The 19889-nt window shown below is 34.9% G+C and overlaps 1 protein-coding gene across 2 annotated transcripts in view; it reads left to right on the top strand.

Moving 5' to 3' along the window:
- NFATC3 (nuclear factor of activated T cells 3) overlaps positions 1-19889 on the top strand; it is a 95398-nt gene that overhangs the window by 29781 nt on the left and 45728 nt on the right. For both annotated transcript variants that reach the window (XM_019756369.2, XM_019756378.2), the window contains exons 2-4: positions 488-1622; positions 3653-3815; positions 18142-18341. In XM_019756369.2, the coding sequence (XP_019611928.1) occupies positions 488-1622; positions 3653-3815; positions 18142-18341 (1498 nt within the window). The remainder of the gene's footprint in view (positions 1-487; positions 1623-3652; positions 3816-18141; positions 18342-19889) is intronic.

Here is a 19889-nt window from a genome sequence, read left to right as displayed (position 1 = left end):
TCGGTCTCGTGAGTTGAGTCTATAATCTCTTTCATTAATAAACTTAGCGTGTATACTTAAACTAAAAATCTTTCAAAGACTTTTGCTCACTTTTAACTTACAGACCCCAGATGAGGCTGAATTTGTATGATTATATCATTCTATAATTCTCTGAATGCTTTTTAGAACTATGGATATGATTATTTCAATAAAAGCACTTACTGTTTTCAGATAATGTTTTCTGTTTCTTATTTTAGAAAATGTGGAAATAAAAAGAGAAAAAATTACATACATAATTACATATATGTGTAATAATTGCGTGTATCTGCAGCAATAACCAGATAAATTTTGTAAAAAACATACCACTCTTTAGTGGAGCTAATGATGGACCTTTTATGTCCCACTTTTTTCTTTCAAGATTATTATTATTTACTTTTTCATCTAGTAATTTATACATTTAATTTTCTAATTTCTTGTTTGTTGATTTTTTTTTGACCCACCCCCCCAGATCTTGAGCCAGATGATTGTGCATCCATTTACATCTTTAATGTAGATCCACCTCCATCTACTTTAAACTCACCACTTTGCTTACCACATCATGGATTACCGTCTCACTCTTCTGTTTTGTCACCATCGTTTCAACTACAAGGTCACAAAAACTATGAAGGAACTTCTGAGATTCCAGAATCTAAATACAGCCCATTAGGTGGTCCCAAACCCTTTGAATGCCCAAGTATTCAAATTACATCCATCTCTCCTAACTGTCATCAAGAAATAGATGCTCATGAAGATGACCTACATATAAATGATCCAGAAAGGGAATATTTGGAAAGGCCTTCTAGAGATCATCTCTATCTTCCTCTTGAGCCGTCTTACCGGGAGTCTTCCCTTAGTCCTAGTCCTGCCAGCAGCATCTCTTCTAGGAGCTGGTTCTCAGATGCATCTTCTTGTGAATCTCTTTCACATATTTATGATGATGTGGATTCAGAATTGAATGAAGCTGCTGCCCGATTTACTCTTGGATCCCCTCTAACTTCTCCTGGTGGCTCTCCAGGAGGCTGCCCTGGAGAAGAGTCCTGGCATCAACAGTATGGACTTGGACACTCCTTGTCACCCAGGCAATCTCCTTGCCACTCTCCTAGATCTAGTGTCACTGATGAGAACTGGCTGAGCCCCAGGCCAGCCTCAGGACCCTCATCGAGGCCTACTTCCCCCTGTGGGAAACGGCGGCACTCTAGTGCTGAGGTTTGTTATGCTGGGTCCCTTTCACCCCATCACTCACCTGTTCCTTCTCCTGGTCACTCCCCCAGGGGAAGTGTAACAGAAGATACATGGCTCAATGCTTCTGTCCAGGGTGGATCAGGCCTTGGCCCTGCACTTTTTCCATTTCAGTACTATGTCGAGACTGATATCCCTTTGAAAACAAGGAAGACTTCTGAGGATCAAGCTACTGTCCTACCAGGAAAATTAGAGCTCTGTTCAGACGACCAAGGGAGTTTATCACCATCCCGGGAGACTTCAATAGATGATGGCCTTGGAGCTCAGTATTCTTTAAAGAAAGATTCATCTGGTGACCAATTTCTTTCAGTTCCTTCACCCTTTACCTGGAGCAAACCCAAGCCTGGCCACACCCCTATATTTCGGTGAGTTGATGAAATGGCTGCCAGTAATTTTTCGTGCTTATGGGTTATTGGTGGCGTGTAACAACTACATTATGTATGTAGAATGGTTTGACCATTTTTTCTCCTCCTCTATTTTTTTTTCAGTTTCTTCCAGACAACTTAAAGTCTACATTTGTTTTCCTGTGAGTCCTAAACGTATCTTTAGATAGGAAGTTCTGCTTTGAAAAGTGTATAGATAATGAATTGTAGATAACAAATTACATTTAAGAATCCCTAGAAGGAATATCATTATTTTAAAAAAGCTTCTTGTAAAAGATGGATTATAGTATGAATTAAATTGTTAATAAAACTAATTGGGAATAAGCTTTTTATAGTTTTAAGAGTTCAGGATATAAATGAAATTTACCTTTTCATATTTGTGGCGAGTTTTTTTTGTAATTTTTTGTGTTTATAAGTTTGTGATTTTTTTTTTATTGTTGTAGAGGGATTTTTAAATTTTTCTATTGTGTCTTTTATGGCTTTTGAGTTTTGTGTTACATTTGAAAGCCTTATCCCACTCTAAAATAATTTTTAAAAATAAATGAAAGTCTAACTTTCCCATGTTTCTAATAAGGTTTTTTATATATTATTTTTATAATACGTGTAACATAATATATAGTATTTGTATTTATAGTATAGATATTTATAGTGATATATATATATATATATAAAATATGTATTTGTAAAATGTATGTGTATTTGAGTCTTGAGTCCAGCTAAGGACTGGAGTGAAGAATACTGTAATGACTTTATTTTCCAAATGGCTTATCAGTCATCACAATACTATTTATAGACTCAATCTAGTCTATAATTGATTAGAAAAGACTACTTTTATCATGTATTAAATCCCCACATGGAGTTGGGTCTGTTTACTTTTTCTTTGGTATGAATGTTTATTTACGGATCCAGATCTTTAGAAAAATACAATGTGGAATTATAGTATTGAAGATAACTTTGAGCCTATCACTCTGCTTCTGAAAATAATCTTTTTAGGGGTTTGCTTAAGTCTGCAGAACAAGTTCAGAAACTAGCTGAGAACTGATGAAGTTGAGTTGTTTCAGACTAATAAAAATTAATGCCATTGAGTATCACAGTAGCTAGTAAAGCTAGGATGAGAACATTCAAGGAATCAGTGAAATTATTTAGAAATTTACGATAGGAATGATAGCATTTTGGAAAGTGAAAGAGATCTTAAAACTCCCATTTCATCAATCATTAAGAAAATACTACTTTTTAGTATAAATCATTCTAGCTTTGGGTCCATTAATATTTGACCTATAAACATATAAGTAGTTTCTTTTCTAATTCCATATTTTCAATCTTAATATATCTAAATGAACCTGTAGCTCTTTAAACCATTTAAATTATTTATTGATCACTTAACATTTACCTGTAAAATTAGCATTTAGAGATGCTGCAGTGATAGTCCTTATGTTTTTTCAGCCAAGTATGTACTGAAATCAAAATTTTACCTCAAATTGCAATATATTACTAACTATAAGCATCATTTCAGAGAGACAGGGGAAAGAGCTACAGGGAGGAACCGGGATATGGGGGAGCAACATGTACAATAGACTAACTTCTATCGTCTCACACCATGGAGGAAGACATATATGCTGAGACACAGGTGTTTAGATCCTTGGAGAGATACTGGTGTATATACACAGAGATGTGCGTCTTTGCTTTAAAAAATCAAATTATTTCGATTGTTTTTGCAATTATGTACACATAGTTGAGAAACAGTTACACTTTTACAAATGTTGGAATTTATCCTTTCTTAAAAAATACAGAACACCAAAAAGTCAATAAATGGATTTTATTCTTCAGGTTATAGAATTATTTCTTAAGCACCCACCATATACAGTGTTATAACTTATTAAGTCAAGTTTTGTTTTGGAATGATTTGTTTCCAAGATCACAGGAAGAAGTGTTGGTGCTGGCAAAGAAGTGATTTGGATCACTGCTTGGCAATACTAGCATGGTGAATTCGTCTTTGTGTGTTTTGTTTATAGCACATCTTCATTACCTCCACTAGACTGGCCTTTACCAACTCATTTTGGACAATGTGAACTGAAAATAGAAGTGCAACCTAAAACTCATCATCGAGCCCATTATGAAACTGAAGGTAGCCGAGGAGCAGTAAAAGCATCTACCGGGGGACATCCTGTTGTGAAGGTATGAGATTTTGGGGGCGTGTTTTGCAGATACCAATCTGTTAATGATGGAGTCTGTTCGGTTAGGTACTACTGAGTCCATATAGAGAAAATTCAAAACTAGAAAGCCTCTGTTGAGGTTTTGTATCCTGTTGATAAGACAGCACTTCCATATTGAGTTATTTTTGCTAGGCTAAAAGATATTCTTCCTGGACTGACTGCAGCTGGGGAAGCTCTGGGGAAAGAGTATAGTGGTCAAACAGTTGTTTTCTGATTAAAAATAAAAATGGCTGTATTATGTTTCTAAATATGATATATGCTTGTTTAAAATCTAAGTAATACAGAAAAGTAGAAAAAATAAAGCAATAAATCACCCCAAATCTAAACCACTCAGAAACAAGCAATTGTTAACATTTGATTAACATTCTAAATAGTTCTCTGTGTGTGTATTTAGTGGAAGACTGGATGGATGGAAAAATGAATGAAATTTTTTAAGGATAGATTATACTGAACATCTTTATAGTTAAATTTTTAACTTATTTTTATTTGACTTTATTAAAAGAAAATAAAACTAAAGTGAAATTGTAAAAATTATATTAACATTTGAGTATGTGAAATTATTTAATATGTTTTGAATCGTAACAGTTGAATATTAACTTTAATTTTACTTTAAATGAACATTTGAAAAATGAAACAAAAGTAAAACTAAGAACTACTGAATCTTAGATATTGTTCCTCACTCTTAGCGGTCTTAAAAGATCAAAAGGTCAAATAAATTATTGAGAGAGTTTGAATCATTGTTTTAGATTTAGATGGTATGAAATGGCTCCCTGCTCTGAAAAATGAGGTAACTGTCTTTCTTAAACTTTTCCCCCTTGCTTTACTTTTTGAATTTCGTTGCATTATCTTTCCTTTCAGATCTACAGCTATTCCCTGCCTTGCACCCTCTCCCATTGTTTAGCCTGAGCCCTATATCTAGTTGGATTCAGTGGTGGTTACTGCTAATTCTTTTATTTTAATTTCATTAAGTGTTTTTGTTTGTTTATTTTTTGTTTGTTTGAGGAGGGCTTTGGATTCTATATTCTTTGGGTTCTTTCATGTTTGAGAAGGTTTGTTGCCTTTATATATAACTCAAACATCAGAATGGCTATATAGTATAACCTTGAGTCACCCATTTTTTCTCTCTCAGAACTTGTCTTATAGCGTTGTGTATTGTAGTGGAGAAATTAATTATATCTGAAGTGAATTTGAACAGGTACAACTTATGAACTATCATTTCCTATACCACCCATGCTTTATGATTTATCATTATTATTTACACATGTGTCATAGTTCTTGATAAACAAAGCTTTACATTTTAGGTAGGCTTCAAAATGATTTGTGGCAAAAAATGTAAATCAGAAAAAGAGATCAGATTTGTGGTTACAGAGGCAGGAGTGGGGATGGAGTGGGTAGGAGAATTGGATAAAGGTGGTCCTAAAAGGTATAAACTTCCGTAAGATAAATAAGTACTGGGGAAGTATGGTACAACATGATGGCTGTAGTTCACACTGCTATGTAGTATATTTGAACGTTGCTAAGAGTAGATGCTGAAAGTTCTCATCACAAGGAAAAATATCTCTCTCTCTCTCTCTCTCTCTCTCTCTCTCTCTGTTTCTCTGTCTATAACTGTATGAGTTGATAGATGTTACCTGACTTTATCATGGTAATCAATTTGCAAGATTTGTAAATCAAGGCATCATGCTGTATACCTTGTACTTTAAAACTTATACAGTACTATATGTCAGTTATATCTCAAAGCTGAAAGAAAAAAAGAAATATCAGGAAAATTCAACATAGGAATTCTGCCATTTATTGTTAGAGTTGTATTTTGCTTTAAATGAGAGCTTATTTCAGTATAATTAAGGAGGAAGGATCTTTGTTTCCTGTATCTTTGAATTTTTTCACCAGGAAAGAAATCATTTACAAATTCTTCAATGAAGAAAATTCTTTTGGTAGTCCCAAGTGATTTGTTTCCACATTATTTTTTAAATTAAAAACTGATTCACTGCTTAAGAGGATACTAACACTTCTGATATCATCAGTGTTTTATATTCTCCTTGTGAATGACTTATTTTTTTCTAACTTGTTGCTTGAAGAATTATATCATCATACCTGAAATTATTGATTTAACCAGAGTATGTCTGGATGTTGATGGTTCTGTATCAGCCTTTCTCAGTACCTATGATGCTCCCTTTCAATCTGATATTCTTTCTTCCTTTGTGCAAGAATAATTTTCTGTTATATATCTACATACTTTTCCTGTTTCATTTGTTTTGTCTTTTACTTTCAGATGTTCTCAATATACTTATACATTGAGAGCTAAAAGGTTTCTGAAGTATATATTTCTTGAAATTATGAAAGAACTCAAACTATGAAGCTGTTGAAAAATACCACCGACTTTCTAGCTAATTTTTTTATTTTATTCAAAGTAAATAATCTTATTCATTAAGGTCCACAGATGGGGTGGCCAGTTAGCTCAGTTGGTTAGAGTGTGGTGCTAATAACACCAAGGTTGCTGGTTCGATCCCTGCATGGGCCACTGTGAGCTGCGCCCTCCTTAAAAATATATATATATGTATTGTCTGCAGACATTTATACTACATTCAAGGTAGTCTGTTACTGTAGGTCGTAATTCAGCAGAGGAAAAAAATTGACGTTTCCTACTCCCATTAAGTTCATAGTTTAGTGAGGTTTGCAAATGAGATAATAAAATAAAGTATGATAAAAGTTTAACGGAGGAAATTCAGATCTCTATGAGAGCAAATAGGGACCTGAAACCCATACACAGGGGTTGAATCAGGCACTATTTATTTGAAGAGAGTTCCTAGCTAATTAATAGGAACATTAGCCAGGGAAAGGGTGGATATTAAGGAAGGAAAAGTATTGAGCAGAAGGAAGGGTTTAGAGCTGCACTGTCCAATCCAGTACCCACTAAGCCACATTAAAATTAAAATTAAAGTTAAAAATTTAGTTCTTCAGTTGTTATTAATGACACTTCAAGGCTTGGTCGCCACATGTGGCTAATGGCTACATTATCTTTTCAACAAATGATGCTGGAGCAATTGGACATCCATAGGCAAGAAAATCTTAACCTAAACCTCATATTTTTCATAAGAATTGATACAACATGGATCATGGATTTTTTAAAATGGCAGATATAGAATATTTTCATCATTGAAGAAAGTTCTGTTGGGCAGTGCTCGTTTAGAAGCCTGTAAGACCAGGTATATTAATGAATTACAAGAAATATACAGCAATAGATTTTGATTTCATTTGTCCACAAAGTAGTAGCATTTTAGGAGTTATCTGAAACATTTTATTCTTCTTTTTCAAAACATAAAAATCATTTGAAATTATGTCAATTTTTAATTTAACATAAGTAATGGCAACTGTATTTACAGAAGAATATGCTGTTTATAGACCAAGATATATTCTTTAAGAGCTTTTACATTGTCTTTTTAACAAATGCTGTTGAACTAATTGGACATCTGTAAGCAAAAAAATAAATTTCACATCTTATATAAAAATTAATTCAAGATGGGTCGTAAATTTAAATGTGAATTGTAAAACTATAAAACTTTTAGGAGAAAATCTTCAGGACTTCAAGCTAAGAGAAGAGTTCTAGGACATGATACCAAAAGCACGATACCTAGAAGAAAAAAATGATAAATTAGACTTCATCAAAATTAAAAACTTTAACTATGAAAGATCCTATTAAAATCATGAAAAAGACAAGCTATAGGTAGAGAGAAAACATTTGCAAACCATGTATCTGACAAAGATCTTGTATGTAGAATATATAAAGAACTCTCAAAACCCAACATTAAAAAGCAATTAAGTTTGGGGCAGCCAGATGGCTCAGTTAGTTAGAGGGCGAGCTCTCAACAACAAGGTTGCCGGTTCAATTCCCACCTGGGATGGTGGGCTGTGCCCCCTGCAACTAAAGATTGAAAATGGCGACTAGACTTGGAACTGAGCTGCTGCCTCCACATCTAGATTGAAGGACAATGCCTTGGAGTTGATCGGTCCTGGAGAAACACACTGTTCCCCAATATTCCCCAATAAAATTTAAAAAAAAAAGCAAAAAAGATTGTTTAAAAAAAAAGCAATTAAGTTAGAAAATGGGATATAGACATGAATAGATATTTTGCCAGGGAAGAGATAAGATGGCCAATAAGCATGTGAAAAAATTTCCCACATCATTAGTCATTAGAAAAATGCAAATTAAAATCCCAATGATATATCACTACATACTTAGTAGAACAGTTAAAATAAAAAGTAGTGATAACACTAAATACTGGCAAGGATGCCAAGAGAGTGGATCCCTTGTAAACTGTTGGGAATGTAAAATGGTATAGCCACTCTGGAAAATAGTTTGTCAGGTTCTTTAAAAAGCTAAATTTGTGCCTGACCACTGCACTGTACACGTGAAGCTGAAGCTGAATAACAGTACATGTCAACTATAATTTGATATATAGTCGCAGGATGTGGAGCACAGCATAGGGAATAGAGTCATGGAATTGTAACAGCTATATATGATGTCAGAGTGGTAGTAGATTGGAGTTCTCACTTTGTGAGGGGTGTAATGTCTAACTATTACATTGTTTTGTACACCAATAAAAAAAATTAAAATATGTCAAAAGGAGGCTTAAAATAATGGATCTTGGAAAGTTAGAAATAAATTTGTAATGTCACTTCAATGAGTAGACCTATAAAAAAGCAAAAGAGGATGCAGATAATCATTTAATAAAATGTAAAAAAAAAGGAAAGAAAAAAAAGCCAAACTTGCACTGACCACAAGACCCAGCAGTCACACTCTTGGGTATTTATTACAGAAAAATAAAAACTTATGTTCATACAATAACCTTTATAGTAATACTCATAGTGGCTACAATTTTCATGGGTTAAAAACAACAACCCAAATGGATGAATAGTTAAACCAACTCCAGTATATCCATATAATCAATGCACTACCACTCAGCAATGAAAAGGAACAAACTGTTGGTGCTTACAAGTTGGATGGTTGTCCATGGAATTATGCTGAGTGGGAAAAAAAGCCAATCTCAAATGGTTACATACTATATGATTCCATTTACATATATAAAACATTCTCAAAATGGCAAAGCTGTAGCAATGGAGACTAGATTAGCAGTTGCCAGGGAACAGGGACAGGTTGAAGATTGTGAATGTAAAAGGGTAGCACAAGAGAGCTCCTTTGTGGTGATGGAAGAATTCTGTAGCTTGACTGTTATGGTGATTCCTTGAATCTATGGTGTGATAAAGTTGCATAAAACTGCACACTCACAAGTGCTTTATTATACAGTGATGTTTTATTAAGGCATAAATATTTGAGTCTCATCCCAAAAGTTAATGAAATTTTTAAAATGGGTATTGTAATATTTTTTCAGCTTTAGGCTTTATTTTTCGTCGTGCACCAAGATCCATTTCCAGGTGATGGTTTTTTATGTGATGTTGTATGTACATTTTCAGTGTGAAGCAATTTATATTGTGGAAATTTAATTTCGTATTTTTAATATGTCTATAATGTGCTGTCATGTTTCTGATTTATTCAGATCCCCTATTCCCAAGTAATTTAGCAGAACTGCTCTTATTGAAGCTGCTCTATTCTGTCCTATAGTGACCTTCAGGCTTTAACCCTCCAGCTTTAGTTAAATTAAGCAGGCACAGACCTTTGCTATGGAAACGATACAGAAACATAACAAACAACTTGGCTTACTTTCTTCTACAAAGCAGAAGGTGGCCAGAAGAGAAGTATGCTGATACTAGATGAATGTTTTTATATAGTGTTAACAGTAGCAATAATTTGTTTATTGCCTGCGACATAATGCTCCTCTGGAAATGGAATGGGGTGATAGTCTAATTAATTAATTTGATGTTCCTTTAAAAATCCCCAAGATGCAAAGGAGAAACCCTGTTTTTCTATGCTATAGTATATCCGCTTGGAGCAGAAGTTGGCCGAAATATGTATTATGAAATATATTCCTTTTGAAATCTTATATGCGTGATTACCTTCCCCCATTACTGGTTCATTTTACTATCGAAGTATAAAGGACAGGTGGCTTATATCTTTGCCAAGCTGGTATTAATGTGAGTCATCTAGTGACTAGGATACTTTGGTATATAGTACTTACTGGTATGTTATATGATATTTAGGTAACTTAATAGATAGCAATAAAATTGTTTATTTGTATTTTCTATTTTAGATTTAACTACTTTATTTTGAACAGCTACTTCAGCGGCTGTAAGTCTTATTTAAATCTATTGGCTAACCTCGTTAATTATTTTGCTCCATCAAATTGTACCCTCTTGTTCTAAAATGCATTAGTTCAAAATGATTGAAAGTCTGTAACATACTAGGTACTATACTAGGCTCTGGAGATTGCAAAATGGACACTGTCCTCTTCACAGTACTTAGAGGCGAGTGGTAAAATTATTGGTATTTCTTTCTCCACTAGATGAACAGTTGCTTTCATAGAATAATTTGTTCTATTTAGGATTATACACAAAAGAGCAAAAGGTATAGCCAAAAGGAGTGACTAATCACTTATTAGCTATGAGTTTGAGATAGTTCGCTAATCTTTCTTAGATTCAGATAATTCATCTGTAAACTGGAAAAAGTGACATGTATTCCACAGGAGTTTTTGGATTAAACAAACTAATTTAGTTAAAGCAAAGTATATCACCACGCTCTACCTTCATTTTTCCACCTGTGTGCAAATATGGATGAATATCATTTTACTTTATCACTTACCCTATGTAGCTCCATACAAACCAAAAGAGGAAAATGGCTGAACTTAATTTGTATGCATATGCACACATAATGCCCATACTCTTGCCATTTTTTCTTTAGTTATTTATTTATGCTTTATTTTTTTATTGTAATCATGTTGGCATTTTATTTATGGAATATTTTCCATTTAATTAAAGTTTTAGAATTTATTAACTTGTGTATGCCAAAACATGTAAAAAGAAATCACAACTGAAAATATTGATAGATTTCTTGACTGCGTAAATATTTATGTAGTAAATACGGTAGTACTGGTAATACTCATGGCACTTGAAACACTACTGAATTTAACTTCCAGTTAAATATAGTAGATTAGACACATGTGTTTATCTTCATTAGACATTAGACAGCTGCATCTTAGGCTTATTGGGTGGAAAGAAAGAACCAATAAGGAGCACAAATCATTTTACACCAAGGAACCCGAGAAAGGCCTAGGGATTTGAGGCACTGGTGTCTCTGAAAGTGGAATATGAGGTGGGGTTGAAAACAGAAGGATTGGTTGAAAGTCTACAAAAGAAGCAGACTTCCCAGATTTTTCTCTTTTATATGGTATAGCCAGGTGATTACCATTGTCTTACCCTGGGAGAAGAGTGGAGATTTACTCTTTAGAGGGAATGGAATAGAGGTTCTAGGTTCTTAGAATAAATAACTGAAGGCAGGGCTTGAGGATCTGTACAGAAATTGGGGTGGGGGTGGAAGTGGAGTCATAATGAAAGTCTGTACTGAATAAGAAGACCTCTGATCCTCCTTTCTTAACTCCCAGAATGCTTGCAGTAGGTTTATGCTCCCTATAGATAGGGGACTAGACGGTTTGCTTTTAGGCAAAGTGGGCCAAGAGGAAATACCTATGTGCCTCTTTAACTTGGAGATCTTCTAGACTAGTCATCTCAACTCTGTTAGACCCAACCCTGCTTTCCTTTTTTTTTTCCAAACTAGTTTTTGCAATACTACTTGATTAACCTGAAATGGAAATACATATATAATGTAACTACCATATGCGTATAATTTTGAGGATATCAATATAATGCTGTAATATTAAGAGAAAATAAATTTAGAAAGCTAAATTATAACAAAATAGTTATGTTTCAAAATGGAAAGTTTGGTAATCACTGTGGAAGACGCAGTTGACAAGTAAAGTAGTTAGATACTTGTAACTGCAGTGTCACTGCAAGTGCTGCAGGTACAAAGCAAGTCTATTGATCAACAACCTAAATTCTGTGACTGAATGGCATTACTGGGCCAAGACATGAGTTTTTGAAATGATGAAACCTTGCTAAAGTTCTCCTTAATTTACATGGTAGTTGCATTTATGAAAAATTCATATGAGTTAAAACTGCACTTTGGGGGGTATTTATATATACTAAGGAGTTGGGTTCTAAGTTCATAAACTTCTCTAGATACATGAATATAAGATGGGACATTCTAAAGTTCTGTGCAGCATAGGCTAGTTCTGAACCTGAAGAACTCTGATTACCCCAGGCCTTGATAGGAATGGAAATCTCTGGCCCCTTTTCATTAAATGCCTATAGTGCACCTCACTCATCATGTTGCCATGCTTATTCATTTGTATATTGGACTTGGCTGTTTTTGTGTAATGCTGGCAGAGTAGTTAAGATAGAGAACGTATATGGCACTCTCATCACTTCACACTGCTGCTCAGGGCACTACAGATGACAGTGAGGCAGTTAAAATTTAGTAGAGTTTCAAGTGCCATGAGTATTGCTGTACTGAAACTTGTATAGCACATAATCATCATGTCAAAACAAGAAGAGGAAAGTGGATTTCAAATGTCATTCTTTCAAGGCACAGTGGACTGTATATTATTTTATTAGATAGCAAAGCATTGTATTTATTGTGCAATAATGCTATGGCGGGGCTAAAAGAATGTACGTGTTATATAGCCTCACATTTCCACTTAAATGACTTTCTCTTACCTTAAATACAGCACCACTAACATTGAAAACATTTCTTTCTCTCCCACCAAACCTATTCTAAGTCAGTGACTTCTTCACTTTCTTTATTTGCTAATGATACCACCATTCTCCTGGGTATTGAAGCTCAGAACTTCTAACTTGTTTTCTCTTCTATATGTAGTCAGTTACAAAGATCTCTTTAGGGTCTTATAGAAAAGATTTATTGCATTCATCCGTCTTCATTCCTATTTTCTATTTATGTTCTCACTTCCACCCTCGTTTAAACTTTCAATACACATGATTTTAGTGCTTCAGCCTCTTAGCTGATTTCTGTGATTCTTTTCTCTCCTTCTTAGAGCCTTGATTGCTTTTTATCATGTGCTTCCCTACAACATATATTATTAATAATAAATTTCTGCCTTTCAGGGTCTTCAGTAACTTCTTAAAGTTACTACATATCACTTTAGTGTCACCTATATAATACTGGCTGAAGCAATGACATTCAGAATAGATCTTTCCATAATCAATCCTGAATAAAAAATAAAGGGGATAGATTAGTGACCAAGACAGAGTTTCTGCCTTTTTAGAACTTACATGGTACTGAGAAAAACAGATGATCTGCAACATACTTTTGTTAGCGATCAGTACTGTAAAAAATAGTAAAATAGGATAAGGGGACAGAAATGTGGTATTTTAAATAGGGTAGTCTTCTCTGAGGAGTTGACCTTTGAGTGTAGAGCTGAAGGAGTGAGGTAATGTGAAGATCAGAGGGAAGAATATTCTCGAGGAATAAAATATTGAATGTGAAGGCCCTTAGGTTAGGAATGAGCTTGGGTTGTTCATGCAGTAAGGCCAGGATGGCCAGAGCAGAATGTAGAAGGGATAGTCGGGAGAAGGAGGGTAAGGTAACAAGTTAGCCTGGGCCTAGATCACAAGGCCTTGTAAATCATCATAGGACATTTGAATTTAGTTCTGAGTGTGGAAGGAAGCCATTAGGGAGTTTTGAGCAGGGGATTGAAATTTTCTGCTTAATGTTATGAGTTTGTTTTGGCTCTTGGACAGAGAATAGGCTATAAGGGAGCAAGAGTGAAAACAGGGAGAGCAGTTATAAGGCTATTGCAATGGCCCAGGCATTAATTGCTTCTCTATAAATGTTATAGGACTGAAACCCATCCTGGGTAAATTATATTATTTGATAATAGGCAAAAGTCTTCATGTCTTTTCCTGGGTAAAGGAAGATAATCAATAAAGTATGATGTTGCTTGGTTACAAACTCCACTGTAAAGCTAGGGATGGGCCAGCGGGGAGTGGTGGTGGGGATTGGGTGGGGACTAAAGCATTCACCTGAGGGACCACATAATAGAATAAAATTCCTTCTACACACTTGAGACTCTGACAAGATACCATACTTAGAATCGTGAATGCAGACTAATAGATAGCATCTGTTTATCACTAACTACATGCCAGACATTGCACTAAGCCCTCTATATTTGATATCACATGTCAGGATACTTTATAAACCATAGTACAAAAACAGAAAAAATTTTAAAGGTTATTGGGTAGCTCATAAAATCTCAGGCTTGGAAACTAGATGGCCTGGAACAGTGTCCAGCCACCATACCCAGTACTGCTGTAGTGAAAACATCACTGACACTGGGACTCATGACCACAGCTTGTACTGAGAGTACTTGGGGCTGGGCGTCAGAAACTCCACCAGTACTGCCTTGAAGAGCTAGATATGTCCTCCACTATGCTTACTGAAAAATGGACTTTATGCAACCTACATTATCGTGTTGTTTCCTTGCTGGTTTAGTGGATTAAAGCAGCCACAGAGCTAATCTTTCTCTCAGACGCACTTGGGGCCAAAAGTTGGAGTGGAGATTGCTGAGAGAGATCTCTCTGATCTTCTAAGACCTCCACCAAGTGCAAGGAAGTCACGATCTCCAAGCAGAGGAATCAGACTAAAGCTGCAATAAATCCCAGCAGTTGATTTAGTCTGTGACCTTACAAAAGAAATACCACTAGCATGCCTCTTCTTGGAAGTAAATATTTTCTACCCCAGTCTTTAGAGTTCTTCTATACAAAATGTCTTGTATATGTTAAACAGTACACACAATAAAGAGAAAACAATCAACAGAAGCAGACCCAGAGATGGCCTAGATCTAACTCTACATCTATGTTGGAGCTATGAGAAAGAGACTTTACTATAACCATGATGAAAGTGCTAAATTATCTAGCAGAAAAGGTGGAATGCATATGGAGGAATTTTAGTAGAGACATGGAAATTTTTTTTTAAGTCAAAAGGATAATGAGGACAAAAATACAAAAAGAGAAAACTACAGAACAATATCCCTAATGAATATAAACAGAAAAATTCTCAACAAAAACTAGGAAACCAAACCAAATCCAATAGCATATTAAAAGGAATATACGGGGCAGCCAGTTGGCTCATTTGGTTAGAGCGCAGTGGACATAACACCAACGTCACCGATTCGATTCCCACATGGGCCAGGGAGCTGCGCCCTCCGCAACTAGATTGAAAACAGTGACTTGACTTGGAGCTGATGGGTCCTGGAAAATCATACTGTTCCCCAGTATTCCCCAATAGAAAAAAAAAGGATTATACAACATGGTAGAATGAAGGAATAGAAACTGCATAATCATCTCAATTGACACAGAAAAGGCTTTTGACAAAATTTAATAGTCTTTCATTTAAAAAAAAATTCAGCAAACTAGGATAAAGGGAAATTTCTTAACATGAGCAAAGTTATTTATGAAAAGTCCACAGCTAACATCATACTTAATGGTTAAAGACTGAAAGCTTTCTCCCTAAGATCAGGACCACTTGTGCCACAACTATTCAACATTTGTACTGGGAGTTCTAGCCAGAGCTATCAGGTAATTAAAAAAAATAAGACATCCAGATTGGAAAGGAAGAGGTAAACTTTCTATTCACAGATGACATGTTTTTATACAAAGAAAATTCCAAATAATCCACAAGAAAGCTACTAGAGCTAATAAACGAGTTCAGCAAAGTTTCAGGATTTTGAAGATCAACATATACTTATCAGTTGTATTTATATATTTCGGTGATGAACAATCCGAAGAGGAAATTAAGAAAGCAGTTTCATTTGCAGTAGCATCTAAAGTTAAATACTTAGAAATAAATTCAACCAAGGAGGTTTAAGAGTTGTATGCTGAAAATTATAAAATATTGCTAAAAGAAATAAAAATAAATGGAAATAAATAAAATAAACATATATGATCTAAATATACATAAAAATAGAAAGACATCCCATGTTCATGGTTATGAAAATTTAACATTGTTAAAATATCAATAATCTCCAAAGCAATTTGCAGATTCAATGCAGTACTACCAAATTTCTGGCATCCTTTTTTGCAGAATTCAAAAACATATCCTCAAGTTCATATGGGGATGTGGCATAGCTGAAATAATCCTGAGAAAGAAAAAATAAAGTTGGAGGACTCATTTGTTCTGACTTGTAACTTATTACAAAGCTGCAATATTTAAAACTGTATGGTACTGGCATAAAGACAGACCAGTGGAATAAAATAGAAAGTCAGCAAATAAGCCCTCACATTTATGGCCAATTCACTTTCGACAAGGAGCCAAGACCATTTAGTGAGGAAACGGACAGTCTTTTCAACAAATGGTGCTGGAAAAATTGGATATCCACATGCAAAATAACGTTGGACCTTTACCTTCCATCATATATAAAAATTAACTCAAAATGGATCAAAGACATAAATGCAAGACCTAAAACAATAAAACTCTTAGAAGAAAACATTGAGGAAAATCTTTTTGACATTGAATTTGGCAGTTTTTTAAACTATGACACCAAAAGCACAGGAAACAAAAGAAAATATATATAAATTGGACTTCATCAAAATTAAAAACTTTTGTGTATCAAAGGACACTACCTAGAAAGTGAAAAGACAGCCTACAGAATGGGAGATAATATTTGCAAATCATATATCAGCAAGGGATTAATATTCAGAATATATAAAGAACTACAATCCAACTATATCAAAACAAATATACACACACACCCATATGTACTCCCAAAGAATGTTGAATTTTTTTTGTTTAGGCAAGCACTTGGTTGAAGTCAACCTTCAAAACCTGTCTTCCTGCGGGAGGTGGCCAGTTAACTCAGTTGGTTAGAGTGTGGTGCTGATAACAACAAGGTTGCCGGTTCGATCCCTGCATGGGCCACTGTGAGCTGCGCCCTCCTTAAAAAACAAACAAACAAACAGAAAAACCTGTCTTCCGGTTGGTGGCAGCTCATAATCTCATTTCAGTTATTTTAGCCTTAGGCTGCTTGGAATCTGCCTTGTTCATAAATGGTGTACAGGTCAGCCAAAGAATTGGGCAGAGTTTATATGTATAATTTGGAACTCCTCATCTTTGGCTGTCTTCTTCCTACGGTTTCTGTTACTTTCTAGGAGCTGTGGTTGTCCCGGACTTTGTCCTTAGTTCTTCAAGCCCTTCAGGTTATAGATTTTCTATGGGACTTTCAGCCACTCTTAAGTCATGGACTGTGGCTTTCCCTCATTAAAAGCCTTAAAAACAGGAAACACACCTTTTGTTACTCTCTTTTTACATGTATCTGTTTGCTTCCAGTATCTGCTTGCTTTTGTTGCTCTCCATGCTTTCAGGTCATTCTTTATATTTGTTCCAGTTTATAGTTACCTTCATGATGATGGGTCAAATGGGTGTTACTCATCAGCTATCACGTTGGACATAGGAATCTCCCGAAGTTCTATTTGTATACTTCTTCAGGCTCTATTTTTCTTTAATTTCCTCCTTTTTTGTGGTGTGTATTTTTACCTCTAGGAAGTACCTGGTCATCCTGATTATCAATCCTGTATAGCCGTCTTAACCTCAGCAAAAGTGAAGGTTACTAAAGAAAGTCAAGGAGCTGAACTTGTTAAGTCAGTTGAAATTCTAAGTTGGTAACATATGGAATAGTCTTTTTAAGACTCTTTCTAGTAAAACAAAGGGTCTATGATTTTAATAGCCTGTTAGAGGACCATCCCACACACTCAAGTATTTAGGTCCGGTTTGGATGGTCAGTGTTGCCTGGCGTACAGAATCAGCATTTCTTTTGTATTCTCCACAGCACTCTGAGAAGACTTTGCAAATTTTTTGTTGATCTAAATATTAATCAAAAAATAAAAAAGCGGGGTGGCTGGTTAGTTCAGTTGGTTAGAGCATGGTGCTGGTAGCACCATGGTTGCCGGTTCGATCCCTGCATGGGCCTCAGTGAGCTGCGCCCTCCTTAAAAAAAAAAAAAAAGAAGAAAAAGTTCTGTGGAAAAAAGAAAAAAGCAACACAAAAAACCTTCATCTTTTGTAATATATTCCAGCATTTTATAATTTTTAAATTACTTCCGAAATTTGAAAGGCTGTTATTCACTTACTACGTGTTTAAATTATCTTTTTTGAAATACCATTTTATATATCAATAATTTATGACACAGATATAAAGACACTGTTATAAACTTATTGTAAAATACGTGGATAATGAATTGTATTTTTCTGTGTTTATTCTTCCTAATTAGCTCCTGGGCTATAGTGAAAAGCCAATAAATCTACAGATGTTTATTGGAACAGCAGACGATCGATATTTACGACCTCATGCATTTTACCAGGTGCATCGAATCACTGGGAAGACAGTTGCTACTGCAAGCCAAGAGATAATAATTGCCAGCACAAAGGTTCTGGAAATACCACTTCTTCCTGAAAACAATATGTCAGCCAGGTATCTTGAAACATACCCCAAAATGGATAGTTCTTTCTTTTCTTAAAACAACTTTTGGAAAAAACATACATTTATTTTTATAGTACAAAAATGTTTGTTGTTCTAAATTAACTGAATAACATTATATAACTAATCACAGTTCATTTGCTAAGGTTGGTAGCATATTTTCAGAAAGAAAATTCAATTCCGCAAAAGTTTATGAACCATGTAGTACCAGCCAAGCAGTGTGCTAGGCGATAGAGATAAAAATATATGGACCTTTTTCAAGTAGCTCACAGTCTTAATAGGGTAGACAATAAATAAACAATTGCAGTACAATTACGATTGTTATGTTTCTTTAAGGAAAACTTTGACTGATTTCCAAATAAATGAGGTGGCCAACTTCTGACTGAGAATGCAATAGAGTTTTGTTCAAGTGTATTAGTTAGGGTTATATATAGTTGTCTTTTATAGAAACCTAAAATATAGTGGCTTAAACAGAGGTTTAGTTTTGTATTCCACAATAGAAATATAGAAATATATTTTCTATATATATCTGTATATAGTCATTTTAGGGCTGGCACAGTGACTCCATAATCATTGGGTTCCCAAGCTCCTTCTGTTTTTCCTTCCCTGCAATTTTTAGTAAGTGGTTTCCATCGTCAAGATTGCCTCATAATTTAAAATGGCTTCTGGAGCTCTAGCTATCGCAATCATAATCCCAGAAGGAATAAGGAAGAAGCAACGGGATGAAAGTTAAAAGAGAACTTCCATCTGAGTCAGGCCTCTTTAAAGAGCTTGTCCCAGAAACCTACCCAAACACATCTCATTCATCATTCTTGTATGTAAGGAAGACCGGGTAAATTTTTTTTTTTTTATCTGAATACATTGCTACCTCTAATAGTATGGGGCCCTGTTAGTAAGGAAAAAGGGAAGAAAGGATATTTAGTAGGCAGCTATTAATCTGCCACAACCAGGTATGTGAAATTTATAGTGAAGTTTGTTACTGCAGTTACTTCAAACTACAATGTAGACCTTTCTTAAAATGGCAGTAACATCTATCTCAGGCTATTGCAGAAACAGTCAGATGTCAGTCTCTAGCTCTCTTCTTTTAAATTTATATTTAAGGGGTGACTGGTTAGCTCAGTTGATTGGAGTGGTGCTAATAACACCAAGGTTGCCAGTTCGATCCCCACATGGACCACTGAGAGCTGCACCTTCCCTAAATTTGTATGTATGTAACTTTTTAGGTAAGCTGAATATATCCCTGAGGACAATTTATGATACAATTCTATTATTAAAAAGAGGATTATCTCAGGAAATAACTTATCCAGTTATGTAGTTATTGCCAGAAAAGACCAGTTAATGTAAATTTCAATAAAATCTTATTTTTGCCTGTTTTGTTCAAATGGACGGCACTGGAGAACCCAACCCAATAAGTCATTACACAAGGACTATGACAGAATTTTTATAATCTCAACTCTTAAAATTCCTGTGTTTTACGATTTAGAAATAACTTTGGAGTCTCAGCCAATGTTTATTTAGGCACTTGAGCAAAACTCTTAAGGA

Source organism: Rhinolophus sinicus, linkage group LG11, assembly GCF_036562045.2.
Source record: "Rhinolophus sinicus isolate RSC01 linkage group LG11, ASM3656204v1, whole genome shotgun sequence".
Taxonomy (NCBI): Eukaryota; Metazoa; Chordata; class Mammalia; order Chiroptera; family Rhinolophidae; genus Rhinolophus; species Rhinolophus sinicus.
The sequence above is the reverse complement of the archived record's forward strand: the minus strand, read 5'-3'. Positions and strand labels throughout refer to the sequence as shown.